Source organism: Ranitomeya variabilis, chromosome 1 (assembly GCF_051348905.1).
Source record: "Ranitomeya variabilis isolate aRanVar5 chromosome 1, aRanVar5.hap1, whole genome shotgun sequence".
Lineage (NCBI taxonomy): Eukaryota > Metazoa > Chordata > Amphibia > Anura > Dendrobatidae > Ranitomeya > Ranitomeya variabilis.
This window is the reverse complement of record NC_135232.1, coordinates 1,025,188,088-1,025,211,023: the sequence shown is the minus strand read 5'-3', so window position 1 is coordinate 1,025,211,023 and position 22,936 is coordinate 1,025,188,088. Positions and strand designations below refer to the sequence as shown.

The 22,936-nt window shown below is 45.6% G+C and overlaps 1 protein-coding gene across 4 annotated transcripts in view; it reads left to right on the top strand.

Moving 5' to 3' along the window:
- The window catches only part of CENPU (centromere protein U), a 190,764-nt gene that overhangs the window by 120,300 nt on the left and 47,528 nt on the right, over nt 1-22,936 (top strand). For all 4 annotated transcript variants that reach the window (XM_077279588.1, XM_077279587.1, XM_077279585.1 and 1 more), the window contains 3 exons: nt 190-318; nt 1,114-1,183; nt 8,104-8,224. In XM_077279588.1, coding sequence (XP_077135703.1) covers nt 190-318; nt 1,114-1,183; nt 8,104-8,224 — 320 coding nt within the window. The remainder of the gene's footprint in view (nt 1-189; nt 319-1,113; nt 1,184-8,103; nt 8,225-22,936) is intronic.

Below are 22,936 nucleotides of genomic sequence, written 5' to 3'. Positions count from 1 at the left end.
GCATGTTCCAGTTGATTAGAAGTCGCTAAATGTAGGTACACCTAGAAAGACGTGCAGATTAATGTCACAGTGAGATGTACACATCATTTTTTGGTTCTTTGTTTGGCTGCTAATTTTTTTTTTTTATCATTGCTTCTCTTCTTTTGTATTGAACACCTGAACATAGTGTAATAAAATGTATATATTTAGAATCTACAAAAGAAAACACAAAATATACCAAAACCGGGCCCTTCGAAGATACGTGGGACTGCCAGAACTCTATCCATTGGAGAACCATCCTCATCACAAGGTCCAAATACTACCCAAAAAACAAATGTGGTGGGTAACCCTTCTGTACCACTGTACACCTTTTCTTATCTATGCAGTATCCCCTAAAGGAAAGCCCGAATATGTCACAAGACCAGGCAGATTGGTCTTTTAGATTTTTTAGAATGTCACTTTTTAGCCATATTTTAAAAGCAGTCTCTTTTCAGGGGAACCCGACAGTAGGTTCATGCTGCCCGTACCACAGGCAGCACAAATCCGAGCCTTGCTGCATTCTTGCTGCTGTGTATGTGTATCAAAAACATGATTTGAAAAGCCAACCAGGAACTGCGTATAGGTCATTATATACACATATAAGGAAAGCTCTTCTAGTCTAGGGGCCCGGGCAGGGAGAAACCATCAGGGACCTGCCTTGTACTAGTCTTCTGAGATATTTTGACAATGGGCGACTTTTCTATGTATTTTCGCTCTGGAACGCTGCAACAATTCAGAATACAACATACACGGCTGCATTGAAGCAGCAAGAGTCATTCATTCTGCCTGCGGTTTGAGGTCAGGTCCCCTTTAAGAAGAACATTATCATTTGATCTGACACATTTGGATAAAGGTGCACATTTATAATTACACTAGACAGTGTAGAAAAATGTATTAAGCAGATCATCTTGATATGTTGTATATCCACAATTTTCTAAATAATGAAGGTGCACTGTGCTCCATTTTTATTCCCCAGTATATGCAGCACTTATCTGGATGTCTGCAGGAGACCATATTAGTCTGAGTATATTTTAGGGATCATGCTTGCTCAGTGACTTTTATCCTGATTGTAACCAGTATGTCAATGCTCACCAGGTGTCTGCCAAGGACGCAAAGGCTAAAAGGAACGTAGTGACCAAGTCTAGTGGAAAGAAATCAAGAAAAGGTGAATAAGAACATTTTCTTGGTCTGTAAAGTTTTTGTTTAGTAATCACATATTGGTCTTGATTTATGTGTGTGTGTGTGTGTGTGTATATAAATATCATAGTCTTTTCCAAACAGAAAATCAGGTGTGAACCGGTGCAAGCTAACAGTCACTTTCCTATGTAGTGAATAAATTAAAGCTGCACTTTGTACTGCTATTCTATGCAAACATGAAATTGGAATTGCATTGCTGCCCTACAAAACAAGTTAAAAAGATACTCAGCACATAAATTTGGCCAATTCACGTGTGGCCAGCAGCCAAGACAAGGCGACCTTTGCTGAGAACCAATCTTTGATATTTGTGTACACAGGCTTTCTGGCTGGGCACTCCACCCATAAGCCTATGGCCTTTTTAGTTATTGCTTGATCCTACCAACCCATTTAATTGTAGCCTTTACTCTACGAGAGGTTAGGTTCCCAGCAAAGGTGGTCACCTTGTCGTTTGCTGTTGAGCCCACATGAAATGGCCAATTTTTGTGCCAAGTATCTTCATTTTAAAGGGGTTGTCAGGTCCATTTCGATAAGTCTGCAGTCACTCTGTGTGCCGCATTGTGCACTGTGGTGATTTGTCGGTTTATGACCCGGGACCACAGGGTATATACACCGCCTGCAGAATTATTAGGCAAGTTGTATTTTAGAGGATTATTTTTATTATTGATCAACAACTATGTTCTCAATCAACCCAAAAGACTCATATATATCAAAGCTTAATATTTTTGGAAGTTGGAGTGGGTTTTTTAGATTTGGCTATCTTAGAAGGATATCTGTTTGTGCAGGTAACTATTACTGTGCAGAATTATTAGGCAACTTAATAAAATCAAATATATTCCCATCTCACTTGTTTATTTTCACCAGGTAAACCAATATAACTGCACAAAATTTAGAAATAAACATTTCTGACATGCAAAAACAAAACCCCAAAAAATTAGTGACCAATATAGCCACCTTTCTTTATGATGACACCAACAACCTTCCATCCATAGATTCTGTCAGTTGCTTGATCTGTTTACGATCAGTATTGCGTGCAGCAGCCACCACAGCCTCCCATACACTGTTCCGAGAGGTGTACTGTTTTCCCTCCCTGTAGATCTCACATTTTATGAGGGACCACAGGTTCTCTATGGGGTTCAGATCAGGTGAACAAGGGGGCCATGTCATTATTTTTTCTTTTTTGAGACCTTTACTGGCCAGCCACGCTGTGGAGTAGTTGGAGGCATGTGATGGAGCATAGTCCAGCATGAAAATCATGTTTCTGTACCACTGCTTGAAGAAGTTGTCTTCCAGAAACTGGCAGTAGGTCTGGGAGTTGAGCTTCACTCCATCCTCAACCCGAAAAGGTCCCACAAGTTCATCTTTGATGATAGCAGCCCATACCAGTACCCCACCTCCACCTTGCTGGCGTCTGAGTAGGAGTGGAGTTCTCTGCCCTTTACTGATCCAGCCTCTGGCCCATCCATCTGGCCCATCAAGAGTCACTCTCATTTCATCAGTCCATAAAACCTTTGAAAAGTCAGTCTTAAGATATATTTTGGCCCAGTCTTGACGTTTTATCTTATGTTTCTTGTTCAAAGGTGGTCGTTTTTCAGCCTTCCTTACCTTGGCCATGTCCCTGAGTATCGCACACCTTGTGCTTTTTGTTACTCCACTAACGTTGCAGCCCTGAAATATGGCAAAACTGGTGGCAAATGGCATCTTGGCAGCTTCACGCTTGATTTTCCTCAATTCATGGGCAGTTATTTTGCGCCTTTTTTGCTTCTTGCGACCCTGTTGGCTATTTCCCATGAAACGCTTGATGATGATCACGCTTCAAAAGTTTGGCAATTTCAAGACTGCTGCATCCCTCTGCAAGACATCTCAAAATTGTGGACTTATCAGAGTCCGTCAAATCTCTCTTCTGACCCATTTTGCCAAAGGAAAGGAAGTTGCCTAATAATTAAGCACACCTTATCATTAGACAACACCCCTCCTCATTACAGAGATGCATATTACCTGATTTACTTAATTGGTAGTTGGCTCTCAAGCCTGAACAGCTTGGAGTAGGACAACAGGTATAAAAAGTATCATGTGATCAAAATACAACGTGCCTAATAATTCTGCACACAGTGTATGTGTTATACATACTTCCAGCCTGTGGGTGAGGCCTCACTCCATACACTTGTTTGAGCAAGACCACGCCTTATCTAGTGACACAGCTATTCAGTGGCCGTGCCCGTCTAGTGTGTGCAGCCTCACTCCATACAATTGTATGTAAGTGAAAAAGCGCCTTTTTGCCAGGAGTATGTACAAGGGTATGTGCACATGTTGCAGATTTGTCTGCAGAATTTTCTGCACAGAATCTGCATCTCTTAGCAGAAAACGCAGGTAAAAATCCGCTCGTTTTTTAATGCGGATTTTCATGCGGATTTGTATGCATTTTTGTAGGCTAAATAAAGATCTATTATTTAACAAAAAAAAAAAAAGAATTGTGATGTCATTTCTTGTACAACCTCCTAATTTACAAACTCGATTGAAGAATAATGTTTACACACACAGAAAGATAGATAATAGATGATATACTATAGACAGATAATAGATAGGTCTATTGATCTATCTATTCATAGATGTATCTATATATATATATATATATCTATCTATAGATATATCTATATATCTATCTCTCTAATTATACATATATCTATCTATCTATGGTATCTATCTATCCATATATCTATATATCTATCTATCCATTTATCTATCGATAGATATATAGATAGATGGATAGATCTATAGATAGATGGATAATACCAAGTCCAATGTTTAGTAATATACACAATAAAATGGTGCATAAACAGTTAAATAAAGACACACACACACTCACACTCTCCGTTGGGCCGGGGTCACACTTGCGAGAAACTCGCACCTCAGTACCCGGCACTGCCACCAGCACTAGGGACCGGAGCGTTAAGCTACATAGAAATACACGCAGCCGCATACTCCCGTCCCAAGTGACGGCGGCAGTGCCGGGTATTGAGGTGCGAGATTCGAGCGAGTTTGTCGCAAGTGTGACCCTGGCGTTAAAAGCAATATCTGTTTAATAAAAAAAAAAAAATGGTGTTTGCCTCCACGCAATTTTCCGCACCAGAGAGGGAAAGCAGTTGGCCGGGGGCCTATGGTTATAGCCTGGGAAGGGGTTAATACCCATGGGGCTTCCCAGGCTATGAATAGCAGCCCGCAACTGTATATTTAGCCTTTACTGGCTATTAAAATAAACGTGGGGTCCCCCATATAATTAATGGCCAGAAAGGCTATGCAGACAGCTTCGGGCTTATATTCATAGCCTAGAGAGGGGCCATGGATATTGCCCCCCCCCCCCTCCCCTGGCTACAAGCATAATCTCCCAGCCGCCCCAGAAATGGTGCATCTGTAAGATGTGCCAATGCCGGCACTTAGCCTCTCTCTTCCCGCTGCCATGTAGCGGTGGCATATAGGGTACTAAGGGGTTAATGTCACCTTTGATTGTAAGGTGACAATAAGCCCAGTTAGTAATGGAGAGGCGTCAATAAGACACCTTTCCATTATTAACCCTATAGTCGTGACAGGGTTAAATAAAGACACAGCTAGAAAAAAAGTATTTTAATATTCTTAATTTCACCATACTTACAACCATGCCTAATTCCCTGAAGCCATCGATCACCTGCAAAAAAAATAAACCAGCAGTATACTCCCTGTTCCGACGCAGTCCAATTAATAGCGAGTGTCCCAAGACGATCTCCCTTATAGAACAGTGACGTCAGTGCTCTATAGCCCTCCCTCGATGCACTGACAGAAGATAATGGCTCCTGCAGTGCATCGCTGAAGAGGTTAGTCGAGTTCAGGCTCGCTTTACGGCAATGCTACTTTTCTCTCACAGCTCTGCCAGTGAGAATTAACTTGGGTGACCTCTCTCCTGGCAGCAGTGGAGGGATATACATCGCCTCCGCCTGTTAGTTCATCGCGGAGGACCTGTAGAGCACTGACATCATACATACAGCCCCGCACACACACACACACACACACAGACACGCACATCTTCTCCGCACACCCACAGCCGTGCGCACACACAGACACACACAAACACATGCACATCTTCTCCGCACACAGTCTCTGCCCACACACCTCCCTCCTCCCGATCTGCAGCGTTTCTCGCAGGCACATCTGCATCAAATCCGCAGATCTTTTTTCATCCTGCGGTTTTGCTGCGGATTGGCCTGACACAATGGATGTCAATGGGTGCAGAAACGCCGCACATCTGCAAAAAGAATTGACATGCTGCAGAAAAAAAAACCGCTGTGATTCAGCACGTTTTTTCCGCAGCATGTGCACAACAAATGTCAATTTCACATAGACTAACATTGCTTGTGCACTACACTGCGGATTTGATGCAATTCCACGCATTCAAAAACACTGTGGATCCGCATCAAAGTCTGCAACGTGTGCACATAGCTTTACTCATGCATTCCCTCCAGTTCACGGTCAGAAACCAGCAACTCCCCACAGTGCACACTGGGGAGATTCATAAGTCTGCAGTCTCACAGAGTGACTTCATACTTATCGATTTGGACTTGACAATTCCTTTAACTTGTTTTATAGAGCAGCAATACAATTCCAATTTCAGTTATTTCATGTTTGCATGCTGTAGCTGCACAGAGTGCAACTTTAGTTTGTTGATTTATAAGCATAACTTAAAGGGGTAGTCCCATCTCCAAGACCCAGTCCCCAATATGAAGTAGGTGTAATAATAATAAAATACCTCCGATGTGAAATGTAGTGTACATTTTTTTTTTATTTTGCTATGTCTTTTTCCTCATGTGCAGGCATTGCAGGATCTTAGGTATCCATGGTTACGACCACTGATGAAGTGACAGCTAGTTGCTAGTGGTCATAACCATGGCTACCTAAGGTCCTGCAATGCCTGCACACGAGGAAAGAGACATGGCAAATCAGAAAAACTATACTATATATAGTATACTAGAATTGAAGGTATTTGCTATTATTATCATTACACCTATTACATATTAGGATTAGGGTCTTGGAGATGGGAATACCCCTTTAATTAAAAAGTTTTGTCCTCCATATGCCTCGCTCTTAAATTTAAGAAAGTTATTTTGTGGATGCAGGTTAATCTTAGTAGGTTATACATGGCATGCATGTTCTCTGTACATTAGGTAGTGTAGAAAAACCTAAATGCTACACCTGAACAGGAATAAATGGCCTCGTCTTCAGATATATTGGCCACATAAATGTTCCTGATGCTCAGATGTGGTGATAAGATGAATACATTTATGGAATTATTTCCCACATTAAGCAATCAATGCAAAAGCAACAAAGGTTTAGAAAGGCAGACTAATTAAATGAACCAGTTTGCACAGCATCCTGTGCTGAAAATCCCATAGACAAGCTGTTCTTGTAAAGATATTATTCTATGCTAATAATGAATTCTATAAACCGTTACTTTTTATCGTAACTTTCTATATTTATAGACCTAAGTATAGAGATCCATAAACAGACCTCTATGTGCAATTCCTAAGACAAAACATTTGGAACAGTGAAAGTGTATTCTGCATCTACAGTTGTGGCCAAAAGTATTGACACCCCTGCAATTCTGTCAGATAATACTCAGTTTCTTCCTGAAAATGATTGCAATCACAAATTCTTTGGTATTATTATCTTTATTTAATTTGTCTTAAATGAAAAAACACAAAAGAGAATGAAGCAAAAAGCAAAACATTGATCATTTCACACAAAACTCCAAAAATGGGCCAGACAAAAGTATTGGCACCCTCAGCCTAATACTTGGTTGCACAACCTTTAGCCAAAATAACTGTGACCAACCGCTTCCGGTAACCATCAATGAGTTTCTTACAATGCTCTGCGTTAATTTCGCCGTGCAACGCTGTCCGTTAGCGCTATCCCATTAACGCAATGGGAACCTAGTCTAAGAGGTGAAAAAAAATTCCAAACTTTGCTAAAAAAAGAAAAAAAAATTGCGCCATTTTCTGATATCTGTAGCGTTTCCATTTTTCATGATCTAGGGTCGGTTGAGGGCTTATTTTTTGCGTGCCTAGCTGGCGTTTTTAATGATACAATTTCGGTGCAGATACGTTCTTTTGATCGCCCGTTATTGCATTTTAATGCAATCTCGCGGCGACCAAAAAACTTAATTCTGGCGTTTCTAATTTTTTTCTCGCAACACCATTTAGCAATCAGGTTAATGTTTTTTTTTATTGATAGATCGGGCGATTCTTAACGCAGCGATACCAAATATGTGTAGATTTGATTTTTTTTTTTTTTTTTTTATTATTATTATTGATTTATTTTGAATGGGGCGAAAGGGGGGTGATTTAAACTTTTATATTTTTTTTATTTTTTACACATTTTTTTTTTTACTTTTTTTTTTTTTAACTTTTGCCATGCTTCAGTAGCCTCCATTGGAGGCTAGAAGCAGGCACAACCCGATAGCCTCTGCTACATAGCAGCGATCTGATGTTCGCTGCTATGCAGCAGAATTGCAGGACCTCTATGGTTACAATGGAGAACCATCGCCGACCTCCGATCATGTGACGGGGGTCGGCGATGCGCTCATTTCCGGCCGGCCGGAAGCGGTAGTTAAATGCCGCTGTCTGCGTTTGACAGAGGCATTTAACTAGTTAATAGGCGCGGGCAGATCGCGATTCTGCCCGCGCCTATTACGGGCACATGTCAGCTGTTCAAAACAGCTGACATGTCCTGGCTTTGATGCGGGCTCATTCAGAGCCCGCATCAAAGCGGGGCTTCTGACCTCGGACGTACTTTAGAGTGTCATTCAGCCCTTACTATTGCATCTGTAAGTGTCGATTTTTGTATAATTATTCTACTTGATTTTAGATAACACGAACATAGCCCCAGAAGACACCTCGAGTCCAGAAGTTGTGTCCAAGTCAAAAAAAAATTTGAATGAACTAGATATTGTACTCTTGGAATGTGAAAAATATATCAAGTTGCACAGGTTTGTTTAACCCCATAGTGATGGAGCCAATTTGCAGCTTCATGACCAGGCCAATTTTTACAATTCTGACCACTGTCACTTTATAAGGTTATAACTCTGGAACGCTTTAACGTATCCCCCTGATTCTGATATTGTTTCTTGATGACATATTGTACTTCATGTTAGTGGTAAAATTTCTTCTATATTACTTGTGTTTATTTATGAAAAAAACGGAAATATGGTGAACATTCTTAAAATTTTGCAATTTTCAAACTTTGAATTTTTATGCCCTTAAATCAGAGAGATATGTCACACAAAATAGTTAATAAATAACATTTCCCACATGTCTACTTTACATCAGCACAATTTTGTAAAAAACATTTTTTTTTTGTTAGCAAGTTATAAGGGTTAAAAGTTGACCAGCAATTTCTAATTTTTACAATAAAATTTACAAAACCATTTTTTTAGGAATCATCTCACATTTAAAGTCACTTTGAGAAATGTACAAGACAGAAAATACCCAAAAGTGACACCATTCTAAAAACTACACCCCTCAAGGTGCTCAAAACCACATTCAAGAAGTTTATTAGCCCTTTACGTGCTTCACAGGAACTGAATCAATGTTGAAGGAAAAAATTAACATTAACGAACATTTTACTTCAGAACCAATTTTTTTTATTTTCTCAAGCGTAAAAAGAGAAAATGAACTCAAAATTTGTTGTGCAATTTCTCCTGAATACGCCAATACCCCATATGTGGGGGTCAACCACTGTTTGGGCGCACAACAGAGCTTGGAGGAGAAGGAGTACCGTTTGACTTTTTCAATGCAGAATTGGCTGGAATTGAGATCGGACACAATGTCGCGTTTGGAGATCCCCTGATGTGCCTAAACAGTGGAAACCCCCCACAGGTGACACCATTTTGGAAACTAGACCCCTTAAGGAACTTATCTAGATGTGTGGTGAGCACTTTGAACCCCCAAGTGCTTCACAGAAGTTTATAACGTAGATCCGTGAAAAGAAAAAATCGTATTTTTTCCACAAAAATGATCTTTTTGCCCCCAAATTTGTATTTTCACAAGGGTAATAGAAGAAATTAGACCACCAAAGATGTTGTGCAATTTGTCCTAAGTACGCCGAGACCCCAAATGTGGGGGTAAACTACTGTTTGGGTGCATCCCCTTGAGAAAGCAGCTAATTATCCCAGCGAAACGCGCGTTGGGGGTCCTTCCATCCTGGTTCCAGCCCGGTGTCCTTGTGTGCCCACCTTATTTGCGGTAAGCATACCCTGCAGTGCCTACTAGTAGTGACTGTTGGTCACTTGATTGCACTTATAAGCTTAGTAGTGTCTTGCGGCTTTACACTCTATCAGTCTGCCGTGGCATGCAGACAGATTGATTTTCTGGGCCCTGTTCACCCGGGAGAGAACTTGTCTCCATCCTTATGCATTTTGTTTGTCCTGAGTACCCTGATGCCCCATATGTGGAGGTAAACCACTGTTTGGGTGCACGGCAGAGCTCAGAAGGGAGGGAGCACCATTTAAATTTCTCCTTCGCCTCATTGGGGGACACAGGACCATGGGTGTTATGCTGCTGCCACTAGGACACTAAGCAAATACACAAAAAAGTTAACTCCTCCTCCGCAGTATACACCCTCTGCTGGCTCTCTCATGAACCAGTTCGTGCTTAGTGTCTTTAGGAGGGACTAGGGTCTGATTTCAGACCCAGACTGTGTTTTAATTTTCAATTTTTTTTCCTTTTTTTTCACGGATTGGACGGGAGACAGGGCCTTTCAAGATCCCGATCTCCCTAAAACATCAACAGGCGGGAACGCGGAGTGTCGCCTCCCTGTACCTCCTGCAACTTCTACATCTGCCTGGGCTCTGATAGGGGCGATGGATCCTTTAATGGGTCCGCTCTCCCCACACCAACAACGGACGGGAACATGAGATGTCGCCATCACGTACCACCTTCCGGAGCTAGGCTTTCACCTGAAAGCTGTTTCCTGCAGCGGAGGCTCCCTGCAGCAGCTATGTGCCCCTGCACCACCACTGTCAGAAAGCGGCTGATGCCAGGAGGCAAATGGACCCTCTCCACCTCCCTATCAAAGGGATGGTGGATTGTGGAAGACAGAAACTGTGAGTACCTGGAGGCTGGAGATTGCAGACAAATGCACTCTGTCGGCGGGGGGAGGAAGGCTCGTTCCCTCCCCCCTCCAGGTGTCCTGTGCGGAGGTCCGGAGCCCAGAAGGGATTAATATTCCTGATACAAAGTGTCTTCTCTCCTTTGAACGGTCCCTGCTTGTCATTGCAGGGCATCACCGCCGTGTGAACCCCCCGGTCCTCGCTGGAGCTGTCCCCTCTGCCGCGACCACAGCCCTGGCCTCGGCTCCCCCCAACGCTGGCCTCGGCTCCCCCCAGCGCTGGCCTCGGCTCCCCCCAGCGCTGACCGGCCATCTGCTCTGACCGCGGCCGCTAATTTAGGCCCGACTTCTGGCTGTGGTAGGCCAAAATCCCACCCACCTGGCCGACTCCGCCCCTCTCCACTGGCGCTTGCCAGCCGGCTTTCTTCCCAGGACGCTTCATATTGCAGCTGTGTCCCTCCCATAGCGCCGCCTACTCTTTCTGGCGCTTCCCATTGCAAATGGGAAGCGCCGACTTATTTCTCGGGGACTACTTCCTAGACAACGGAAGCCTGGCTCCAGGAGTCTACTCTGCGGCAGGACTACCTTTTCTGGTGGCAACTGGGGGCACGGACGCAGGATCTGGGTAAGCTAGCGCACACTGCTTTACCCATTCCACGGCACATACATAGTTAACCCCTTCGCCGCAGGCTCACTCTGCTAACCCAGGCACATCCCTACAGCTATCAGCAGCATCTGCAGCTCCCTAAAAACGTCTGCAAAATGTCTGTCACAGGCTAATAAAAAGGCAGATAAAATGCACATGGTGATCTACGCCTCATGTACCTCATGCAATGCTTACCTACCGCGGAAGCATCCAAAACCCCTCTGTACAGACTGTGAAGATTCAGGCTCTCGGGAGCCCCCTGTTACTGTAGAACACAGCGGTGCCAGCCCCCCTGAGTGGGCTTCTTCTCTGACACAGTCCATGGCTTCCCGCGCACGGGCCCTAGAATCCTTTCGTGATTCATCCTCAAGCCAGGGCATCGCCTTACCCCCAATGGAGGGTCTCCCAGCTGCACAACAGTCTTCTTCAGACAGGGGCTGGACGGCGATGGGGAGTACACATTCCTCCAGGAAGCGTACCCGTGCCGCATCCCCACAGAACTCCGATGTGTCCTCATCCGCTAGTTCAGTACGGTGAGCAGGACTCAGAATACGAATCCGATGTGGCCCCAGACCCGGAATCCCTTGACTTCCAGGAGTCTATTGATTCCCTCATCGAGGCGGTCAATCACACTCTCTAAAAATAGACAATGCGCCTGGTACTAATCAGGACCACCCAGTGTCCTATAAGCGTACAAAAAGGTTTCACAGGGTTTTCACCAACCACCCTGAGTTTACAGACATTATTACAAGACATAGAAGCCGCCCAGATAAGTGTTTATCGGGCCTAAAGCCGCTAGAAGCTCGGTACCCCTTTTTATCTGATCTAAGAAAGGACTGGACTGAGTCCCCTACAGTAGATCCACCTATATCAAGACTCGCTTCAAAACCCCTTTTATCTCTGGTGGGTGGGTCTTCCATTAAGAATCCCACTGATCGTCAGATTGACAACTTGGCCAGGTCAGTATTGAGGTCGCCGGAGCAACTGTATTCCCATCATTTGCCACCACTTGGGTAGCTAGAGCCATGGTGGCCTGGGCCGAGGGCATAGTGAAATCCAGTAGAGACAATAGCTTGCCGCCCGATGTACTCAATCTCACCTATCAAATTGCCCGAGCAGGGGATTACGTTATTCATGCCTCTCTAGATGCGGCTAACTGTGCTGCATTTGCGGCCGCAAACGCTGTTTCTATCAGGAGGGCATTGTGGCTCTGAGAATGGCGAGCAGACTCCGCTTTAAAGAAATCCTTGACTTCACTGCCGTTCCAGCACGGGCGCCGGTTCGGAGATAAACTTGATCAGATTATCTCAGACGCTACCGGCGGAAAAAGCAAATTCCTTCCTCAGCGTAGGCCCACTCGCCCCTTTCGGAACCAATCCCAGGTTCGCTTCCGACCCTTTCGCGGCACCACAGGCTGGTCTTCCGCAACCGCTCCCACTAGCTCTTCTCGCCCCCCACGCAGAGGCAGGGGGTCGAAACTTTCCTTCAGACCTTCTAATTCCTGGAGAAACAGATCTCCCCGATCCAGGCCCAAAAGTGCCCTTTCCCGAAAATTCTCTTCTCAATGACTTCTGGCTGTGTCTGGTAGACACAGGCAGGGTAGGCGACCGTCTACTTTTGTTTCGCCAAGTATGGTTATCGGTCGTTCACGACCAGTGGGTAAGAGATCTCGTGTCTTTCGGATACAGGATCGACTTCATTTTCCCCCCCTCCGACGCGCTTCTTCCAGTCTCTTCTACCAAGGTCCAAGGCGCACGCAGTTCCCTTTTACCAGGCCTTACAAGCCCTCCGCAACAGCACAGTTATCGTTCCGGTTCCTCCCACAGAAAGGTTCAAGGGGTTCTACTCGAACCTGTTCGTATTCCCCAAAAAAGATGGAACCATGCGTCCCATTTTGGACCTGAAGTTGTTGAACAAATTCCTCTCAGTGCGCCACTTCAGGATGGAACCCCAACGCTCTGTCATCGCTTTTTTGGAAAAAGGGGAATACCTGGCGTCAATCGATATCAAGGACGCATATCTTCTCATCACAATTTTCGAAAGACTTCCCCTGATGAAGCTGCTTTGAGGCAGCGACACGCGTTGGGCAGAGCTAGGGCATGCTGACTTAGTAAGTATGTTTAGGCATTTGTGCGGTCTTTGTTGATAAACTTGGTGACTGTCAGTTCACCATGGGGGCTTGTTCACACATGTGATCCCTATTTGGCTTATTTTTTGCCTTCGCATTTTGTTCAAACACATTCGACTGTTTGCATGTGTGTTTGTGTCTGATGCACTGTCTCCTCTCTGGTGATCTATGACTTCATACATTGATTCATGCATGTTCAAATTTTGTATATATGACGATTGTCAGGTGGGTATTTATATATGATTTGGTTCTAAGTGAGATTGATCCATTGGCTTACTACAGTCATTTGAACATTTCACTATTATATCAGGGCAGAGCTAGGGCATGCTGACTTAGTAAGTTTATTTAGATATTTGTGCGGTCTCTGTTGAGAAACTTGGTGACTGTCCGCTCACCATGGGAGCTTGTTCACACATATGATCCTTATTTGGCTTATTTCTGCCTTGGTATTTTATTACAAACACATTATTAGTGTTTGCATGTGTGTTTGAGCCTCTGATGGACTATCCACTCTGGTGATCCATGACTTCATACATTGATTCATGCATGTTTATATTTCGTATATATGACAATTGTCAGGTGGGTATTTATATATGATTTGATTCTCAAGGAGATTGATCTGTTGGCTTAATATAGTTATTTTAACATTTCATTATTATCCCCAAGGGTGGTTTGCACGTTAATGACCGGGCCAATTTTACAATTCTGACCACTGTCCCTTTATGAGGTAATAACTCCGAAATGCTTCAACAGATCCTAGCGATTTTGAGACTGTCTTCTTGTGACATATTGTACTTCATGTTAGTGGTAAAATTTCTTCGATATAACTTGCATTTATTTGTGTAAAAAAACGGAAATTTGGCAAATTTAGAAAATTTCACAATTTTCAAATTTTTAATTTTTATTCTGTTAAACCAGAGAGTTATGTGACACAAAATAGTTAATAAATAACATTTCCCACATGTCTACTTTACATCAGCACAATTTGGGAAACATTTTTTTTTGCTAGGAAGTTATAATGGTTAAAATTTGACCAGCGATTTCTCATTTTTACAACAAAATTTACAAAACCTTTTTTTTAGGGACCACCTCACATTTGAAGTCATTTTGAGGGGTCTATATGGCAGAAAATACCCAAAAGTTACACCATTCTGAAAAATGCACCCCTCAAGGTACTCAAAACCACATTCAAGAAGTTTATTAACCCTTCAGGCGTTTCACAGGAGCAGAAGGAACGTGGAAGGAAAAAATGAACATTTTACTTTTTAGTCACAAAAATTATATTTCAGCAATAATTTTTTATATTTTCCCAAGGGTAAAAAGAGAAAATGGACCCCAAAAGTTGTTGTCCAATTTGTTCTGAGTGCGCTGATACCCCACATGGGGGGGAACCACTGCTTGGGCGCACGGCAGGGCTCAGAAGGAAAGGAGCGCCGTTTGACATTTTCAAGCTAAAATTGGCTGTAATTGAGATTGGACGCATGTCGCGTTTGGCGAGCCCCTGATGTGCCTAAACCATGGAAACCCCCCACAAGTGACCCCATTTTGGAAACTAGACCCCCTAAGGAACTTATTTAGGTGTGTGGTGAGAATTTTGAACCCCCATATGTGGTAGAAAGCTGTTTGGGCACACTTCGGGGCTCGGAAGGGAAGTAGTGATGTTTTGGAATGCAGACTTTGATGGAATGGTCTGCGGGCATCATGTTCTGTTCATTGAGCCCCTGATGTGCCTAAACAGTAGAAACCCCCCACAAGTGACCTCATTTTGGAAACTAGACCCCCTATGGAACTTATCTAGGTGTGTGGTGAGAATTTTGAACCCCCAAGTGCTTCACTAACGTTTATAACGCCCGGGCGTGAAAATAAAAAAATCCTATTTTTTTCCCATAAACATGATCTTTTAGTCCCCAATTTTTTATTTTCCCATGGGTCACAGGAGACATTGGACCCCCAAAGTTGTTGTCCAATTTGTCCTGAGTACGCTGATACCCCATATGTGGGAGAAAGCTACGGTTTGGGCACACTTCGGAGCGCGGAAGGGTAGTAGTGACGTTTTGGAATGCAGACTTTGATGGAATGGTCTATGGGCATCATGTTCCGTTTGCAGAGCCCTTGATGTGCCTAAACAGTAAAAAAAAAAAAACACAAGTAACATCATTTTGGAACGTAGACCCCCAAGGAACTTACCTAGATGTGCCCCCTCTTTGGAACTAGTCTACTGGTTCCTGTAAAGTAAATTAGTAGTGCATGGAGGTGTGGTACAATTTGAAGCAATCCTTCATACACAGTCCAGGTTTGTCAGGGCAGGTGTCGCATTGATAGATGTGTCCTTGCGTATTCCTCTTTTGTAGCACACTCGGCACCATTTTTGCGGCTTACCTTTACTTCCAGTTGGCGGAACCACCCCCGAAAAAGGCTGAGCTGGTACGATACAATCACCGTCCGTTCCGGAAGTACTGGGGCCCGCTCCTTCCCTCATGCCAAATATCAGGGCCTTAACCACTACCTCCTGGAACTGAAGGTACGACGTATCGGTGTGGCGTGCACATCGTGACAACAAGAAAGCGTTGAGCATTGCCATTTGTATGATGTGCACGGACAGCTTTTTGTACCACATCTTGGCCTTTCTCAATGCACTGTACGGTTGGAGGAGTTGATCAGAGAGATCAACGCCCCCCATGTTTTTGTTGTACCCCAGTACACAGTCCAGTTTGCTGACCTGTGTAGAGGTACCTCGTACAGTGCAGAGGGCGCTGCCATCACAGTGTATGGTGGTCAAGAGAAGGACATCCCTTTTGTCCTTGTACTTGACCACCAGTAGGTGGTCGCTACATTGGGCTCTGCTCTCACCTTTTCTGAGCATCTGCCCAAATAGCGTCTTCGGGAGGCCTCTCTGATTTTTGCGGACAGTACCGCAGACTGCGGTACATCGCACAGAGAGGGATTTGTAGAGTGGGATGCTGGAATAAAAGTTATCGGTGTAGAGGTGATAACCTTTATCCAGCAGTGGATGCACCAAATCCCACACAATTTTCCCACTCACTCCCAGGACAGGGGGACACTCAGGGGGTTCAATCCTGGTGCCCTTCCCTTCGTAGACTCTAAAGCTGTAGGTGTACCCTGAGGTACTCTCACACAGCTGGTAGAGTTTGATTCCGTACCTGGCCCTCTTGTTGAGCAGGTATTGACGGAATCTGAGCCGCCTCTTAAAATTAACCAAGGACTCATCCATTCAAATCTCCCTTTGGGGCACATACACTTCAGCAAACTTTTTGCTGAAGTGTTCGATGACCGGCCAAACTTTGAACAGACGGTCAAAGTTGGGGTCATCTCGTGCGAGACACTGTGCATTATCGGAATAATGCAGAAATTTATGGATGGCCTCAAAACGCGTCCAGGCCATGACCATTCGGAACACTGGAGTGTTGTATAAAATATCAACACTCCAATATTGCCGAATTTCTGGCTTCTTCAGGATCCCCATATGAAGGACCAGGCCCCAAAACTGCATGATTTCAACTGCGTCTACAGGAGACCAGTAAGAAAATGATGAATCGGGGTTTTGCTCCAAAAATTTCTAAGCATACTAATTAGTTTGCTCCACAATGAGGTTAATAAAATCCTCAGAGAAAAAGACTTTGAAAAAGTCTATGTGAGGCCGGTGGTGTCAAACTTGATTCCTGATTCTGCCACAAAATCAGGAATCAGTGGCTCGTAATTTTCGGGGGGGGGGGGCCAGGTCCATACGGGGTCCGAAGAGGGGCGCGCTGGTTCATCTTCAGGAGTGGGCGCTGCTTCATCTTCATGAATGGTGGGCACTGCTTCTGACCTGCGACGTCTGCGTGGCTGTTCTACAGGTCCTGAGGAGGAAGATGAGGAGGATGAAGAATCTGAAGAGTAGAGGAATGTGGGATCCTCTCCCTTGCTATCAGTGTCGGAGGCAATGAAAGAATATGCCTCCATTGAATAGCACTGTTGGGACGAGCGGGACCTTTTTTTGTGAGTATGGTGCTTGGGTGTACTTTATTGGTAACTATGTGTAAACTATTCTGAAAAGAAAAAGCTAAAGGGAAAAAAAAGCAAATAGGGAGAAAAAAATACCTGTGAAAGGAAAACTGTAAAACGGCAGGCCCTAGCTCTAAGTGAACCGCGTCACTTATCAAAGTTCGGTGGCTGCTAGGTGTGCGAACTGGGATGTGAAAATAAAACGGCAGACACAAGAGCTCTGATAAGTGAACCGCGTCACTTATCAAAGTTCGGCGGCTGCTGCGTTTGCGCACAGGGATGTGAAAAAGAAAAGGGAAGGCACGGGTTAGATGTGGCGGCTGGGTGAGCGCACGGGGATGGGAAAAATTAAAAAAGGGAAGGCACAGGTTAGACGCGGCGACTGGGTGAGCGCACGGAGATGGGGAAAAAAAGGAAAGGGAAGGCACGGGTTAGACGCGGCAGCTGGGTGAGCGCACGGGGATGGGAAAAAAGAAAAGAGAAGGCACGGGTTAGACACGGTGGCTGGGTGAGCGCACGGAGATGGGAAAAAGAAAATGGAAGGCACAGGTTAGACGCGGCGGCTGGGTGAGCGCACGGAGATGGGAAAAGAAAAGGGAAGGCACGGGTTAGACGCAGTGGCTGGGTGCGCGTGCGGGGGTGTGAAAAAGAAAAGCGAGCACAAGTGTTGATCGGTGAACTGCGTCACCAATCAACGCTCGACAGCTGCTAAATTTGGGCACTGAGGCGGCGCAAGGGGAGTGAAGGGGGAAGCGGGGATGGGGGGGTGAAGAGAGATTGGGCCGGGATCGGGGATCAACACTTACGGTTGTAGTCTCTCTTCTTTCTTCTGTCTTTTTTTCTTCAGCAAGAGCTGTGGTGTCACAGGCTACTGTGACACCACAAGTCCCAGCACAGGAGGGGATCTCTCAGCGTGATCGCTCTGCAGGAATCCTCAACTAGTGTGAGGATTCCTGCAGAGCAGTCAGGCAGGTCAGGGACAGGTGAGGCAGGTCACAGAGCGGTCATATCGCTGCTGTGACCTGTCATTGGTGGGATCGATGATCACATCGATCCCACCAATCAGAGGAGGCCCTGGTGACGCCGGTGTTGCTAGGCACCAGCCTATGATCGGAGCTCACAGCTCCGATCCTAGGCAGGTCACCATCAGGGCACAGTGTGGTCACAACGCTGCTGTGTCCTGTGATTGGCGCGATAGACGATCACATAGATCGCGCCAATCAGTAGCTGCAGGCTCCGGAGTAGGATCGGTGCTATTACAGCACCGATCCAGGAAGTTACCGGCAAGGCACAGTGCGGTAACACCGCCGCTGTGCCCTACGATTGACGCGATCGATGTGATTGTCGATCGCACCAATCCGGGGGGTTGTGGCCAATGCCTGGCGTTGCCAGGCACCGGCCTAGGATCGAGTACATCGGTACTCGATCCTAGCCTGGGACCTCACTGTTTCAGCCATTAAGAAAGGCTGCGATTGGCTGTTCAGAATTGAACAGCCAATCAGAGCGATCGGGGAGCGGAGACAGGCCCTGGGATGCCGTCACCATCTTCCTCCAGGTAAGATGGCGTCGGAATTTTAATGCGATCACCGCGACTTAAGTCGCAGTGTTGCATTAAAGGGCATGACGTACTATCCCGTCGGTGATCATACGGGCCCATACCACCTCGAAGGGATAGTACGTCAGATGTCAGAAAGGGGTTATATCACATAGTCTGTCAGACACCCAATTTTTTTTTTTTCTATAGCCATGGACAATTGACATCATTCTGCCTGGAAATCCTTTCATTGCCTCTTTTACACCATATCTGTAATGTATTCACAATAATGACTGCCTTTATAATAATTATTGAAGATTTTTGTAATTTTGCACATTTCCTATTTCACTTGCCTTTCATTGTCTTGCATGTCTCTCCATCATGATTTTAATTGTTTTTATTTGTATTTTTTGTCTGTCTTGGCATTGTTGGTGTAATAAACCCTCTTTCTATTTATTATTGCCTTGTGTGCACTATATTTTGCGCTCTTTTTCTTTACTATTTGTAATTCTGGTTGCACATTGAGTAGCACCAGGCTGTATGGTGTAATTGTATTAAGTGGTGCCCACCTACTTTCCAATTCAAATTTTTGAAAGGAGACGATCATTTTCAATTCACAGCTCTGCCCTTTGGGCTCGCCACCTCCCCCCGGGTATTCACAAAAGTCATGGCAGCTGTCATGTGTATTCTACACTCCCGAAGCGTAGTGATTCTTCCATATCTGGACGATCATCTCGTTAAAGGTCCATCTTATCGGGCTTGCGAAGAGAGTGTCACTGTCACCATTGACACTGTCTCGTCTAGGTTGGCTGGTGAACATGGAGAAATCGTCACCAGTTCCATCCCAGCGAGTCCCCTTTTTGGGGGATGATCTTGGACACTTCCCTAGGGTTGGTAATTCTCCCTCCGGAAAAGATTTCCTCTCTAATCTGGGGAGCCCAATTGCTGGGCCGCTCTCACTCCCTGCTGTTCGCCGTGCAGGTACTTGGGAAAATGGTGCCATCTATCAAGGCAGTTCCGTTTGCCCAATTTCACTTCCGTCCCCTGCAACAGGCTTTGATCTCAGCATGGGACAAGAATCCAGCCTCCCTGGGTCGCCGCTTTCGCCTGGCACCCAGAATCAGGCGATCTCTCAGGTGGTGGACTGCAAAGTCGTCCTTGGATCAGGGAAGGTCTTTCCTCCCGGTTCACTGGCTGGTTGTGACCACCGACGCCAGTCTCCTCTGATGGGGAGAGATTTTTCGTCACCACACGGCTCAGGGTCGTTGGTCCGCTCAGTAAGCCAACCTTCCGATCAACATCCTCGAGATCCGAGCGATAATGCTGGCTCTTCATCGTTTCCATCACCTCTTGGCGGGACGTCCCATCCGGATCCAATCAGACAACGCCACAGCTGTGGCGTACATCAATCGCCAGGGAGGCAGCAGAAGAGCGATGACTGAGGTTTCACACATTCTACAATGGGCCGAGGCAAATCAATCGCTCATCTCCGCAGTTCATATTCCTGGGGTAGAGAATTGGGCGGCGGACTTTCTCAGCCGCCAGGGCATAGCCTCAGGAGAGTGGTCTCAACTCAGAAGTCTTTCTTGGGATTTGCCAGCGTTTCGGCACTCCAGATGTGGACCTCATGGCCTCCAGGCTGAATGCCAAGGTTCCGGCCTTTGTAGCCCGATCCTGCGATCCGTTAGCCATCGGCTCGGATGCCCTAGTTCTCCCATGGAGCCAATTTTGTCTCCCTTACATTTTTCCGCCTGTTCCGCTGATCCCAAGGGTCATCCGAAAAATCAAAGCGGAAGGCGTTCCGGTGATCATTGTCGCTCCGGATTGGCCACGCCGAGCTTGGTACGTGGAGCTAATGCATCTCGTCGCCGATGTTCCCTGGAGGTTACCGGATTTTCCGGACCTTCTCTCCCAGGGTCCCATTTGCCACCAGAACTCGAGAGTTCGGAGTTTAACGGCCTGGCGATTGAATCCTGGATCCTAGCCCAAGCCAGGTTCTCCCGTCAAGTGGCATCTACCATGATCAACGCTAAGAAGCCTGTTTCCATGTGTATTTACCATCGCGTTTGGAGAACTTTTTTCTCATGGTGTAAAGATAAGTGTCTTTCCCCGTTGGTGTTTTCCGTCCCCTCCATTCTGGAGTTTCTCCAAGCGGGTCTGGATTCAGGCCTAGCGTTGGCCTCTCTCAAAGGCCAGATCTCTGCCCTCTCCATTCTTTTCCAGCGTCGGATAGCTTCCAAGCCTCAGGTTAGGACCTTCATGCAGGGAGTTTCACATCTTGTCCCTCCATACAAGATTCCTTTAGAACCTTGGGACCTTAACTTGGTCCTCAGTGCTTTACAAGAGACTCCCTTCGAGCCATTACAGGATGTTTCTCTCTCTCTCTCTCCTTTTATGGAAAGTTGCCTTTCTGGTGGCAATAACATCCATCAGACAAGTCTCCGAACTGGCAGCTTTGTCGTGCAAACCTCCGTTTTGATTTTCCACCAGGACAAGGTGGTGCTCAGGACATCTCCGTCCTTCTTACCTAAAGTCGTCTCGTCTTTTCATTTAAATGAAGACATTGCCCTGCCCTCGTTCTGTCTGGCTTCAGTCCATCATACTAAGAAAGCCCTTCACACTCTGGACTTGGTGAGGGCTCTCAAAGTACATTTCCAGTATTGCGTCTTTTCGCAAAGCTGATGCCCTTTTTGTGCTTCTGGATGGTCACAGAAAGGGTTACCTGCCTCGAAGGCCATGATAGCCAGATGGCTTTGTTCAGCGATTCAAGAAGCTTACCGTGTCAAAGGCCAGCCTATCCCCGTGGGGATTAACGCACACTCCACTCGGTCAGTGGGGGCCTCCTGGGCCATTCGGCACCAGGCATCCGCTCAGCAAGTGTGTAAGGCCGCGACTTGGTGCAGTCTTCACACGTTCGCTAAACATTACAACATTCATGTTCAAGCCTCCTCGGATGCGGCCGTCGGCAGACAGATTCTGCAGGTGGCAGTTTCGCATCCGTAGGCTTCATTTAATCACTTAATTCTTTAAGCTTTGGGTGCGTGAGGTTTCACCTGTTGTGACGTTTTCCCTCCCAGGGACTGCTTTAGGACGTCCCATGGTCCTGTGTCCGGCAATGAGGTGAAGGAGAAACAGAGATTTTTGTGTACTCACCGCAAAATCCTTTTCTCCGAGCCAGTCATTGGGGAGCACAGCACCCACCCTGTTAGCCTGTTGGCTCTTAGTTTTTAGTGGTTTTGACATATTGCAATTCTGTTTGTGAGCTCCTACTGTTTTGGCACCGAACTGGTTCACGAGAGAGCCAGCAGAGGGTGTATACTGCGGAGGAGGAGTTAACTTTTTTGTGACTTTACTTAGTGTCCTCCTAGTGGCAGCAGCATAACACCCATGGTCCTGTGTCCCCCAATGATTTGCTCGGAGAAAAGGATTTTATGGTGAGTACACAAAAATCCCTGTTTTTGAACGCAAAATTGTCTGGAATCAATGGTGGCGCCATGTTGCGTTTGGAGACCCCCCTGATGTACCTAAACAGGGGAAACGCCTCAATTGTAACTCCAACCCTAACCTCAACATACTCCTAACCCTTATCCCAACCCTATCCATAATCCTAATCACAACCCTAACCCCAACACACCCCAAATCCTAACCATAACCCTAATCACAACCCTAACCCCAACACACCCCTAACCCTAATACCAACCCTAACTATAACCCTAATCACAACTCTAACCCCAACACATCCCTAACGCTAATCAAAACCCTAACCCCAACACACCCCTAATCCCAACCCTATTCACAACCCTAACCCCAACACATACCTAACCGTAATCCTATCCATAACCCTAATCACAACCCTAACCCCAACACACCCCTAATCACAACCCTAATCCCAACACATACCTAACCGTAATCCTAGCCATAACCCTAATCACAACCCTAACCCCAACACACCCCTAACCCTAATCTCAACCATAACCCTAACCACAAACCTATCCCTAATCCCAACACTAATCCCAATACACCACTGACAATAATCCCAACCCTAATCCCAAACCTAACCATAATCCCAAACCTAACCCTAATCCCAAACCTAACTCTAATCCCAGCCCTAACCCTAATCTCAACCCTAATCCACACCTAACCCTATTCCCAATCCTAATCCCAACCCTAATCCAAACTCTAACCCTAACTTTAGCCCCAACCCTAACCCTTACTTGAGCTCAACTCACTTTAGCCCAACTCTAACCCAAATTGGAAAATGGAAATAAATACATTTTCT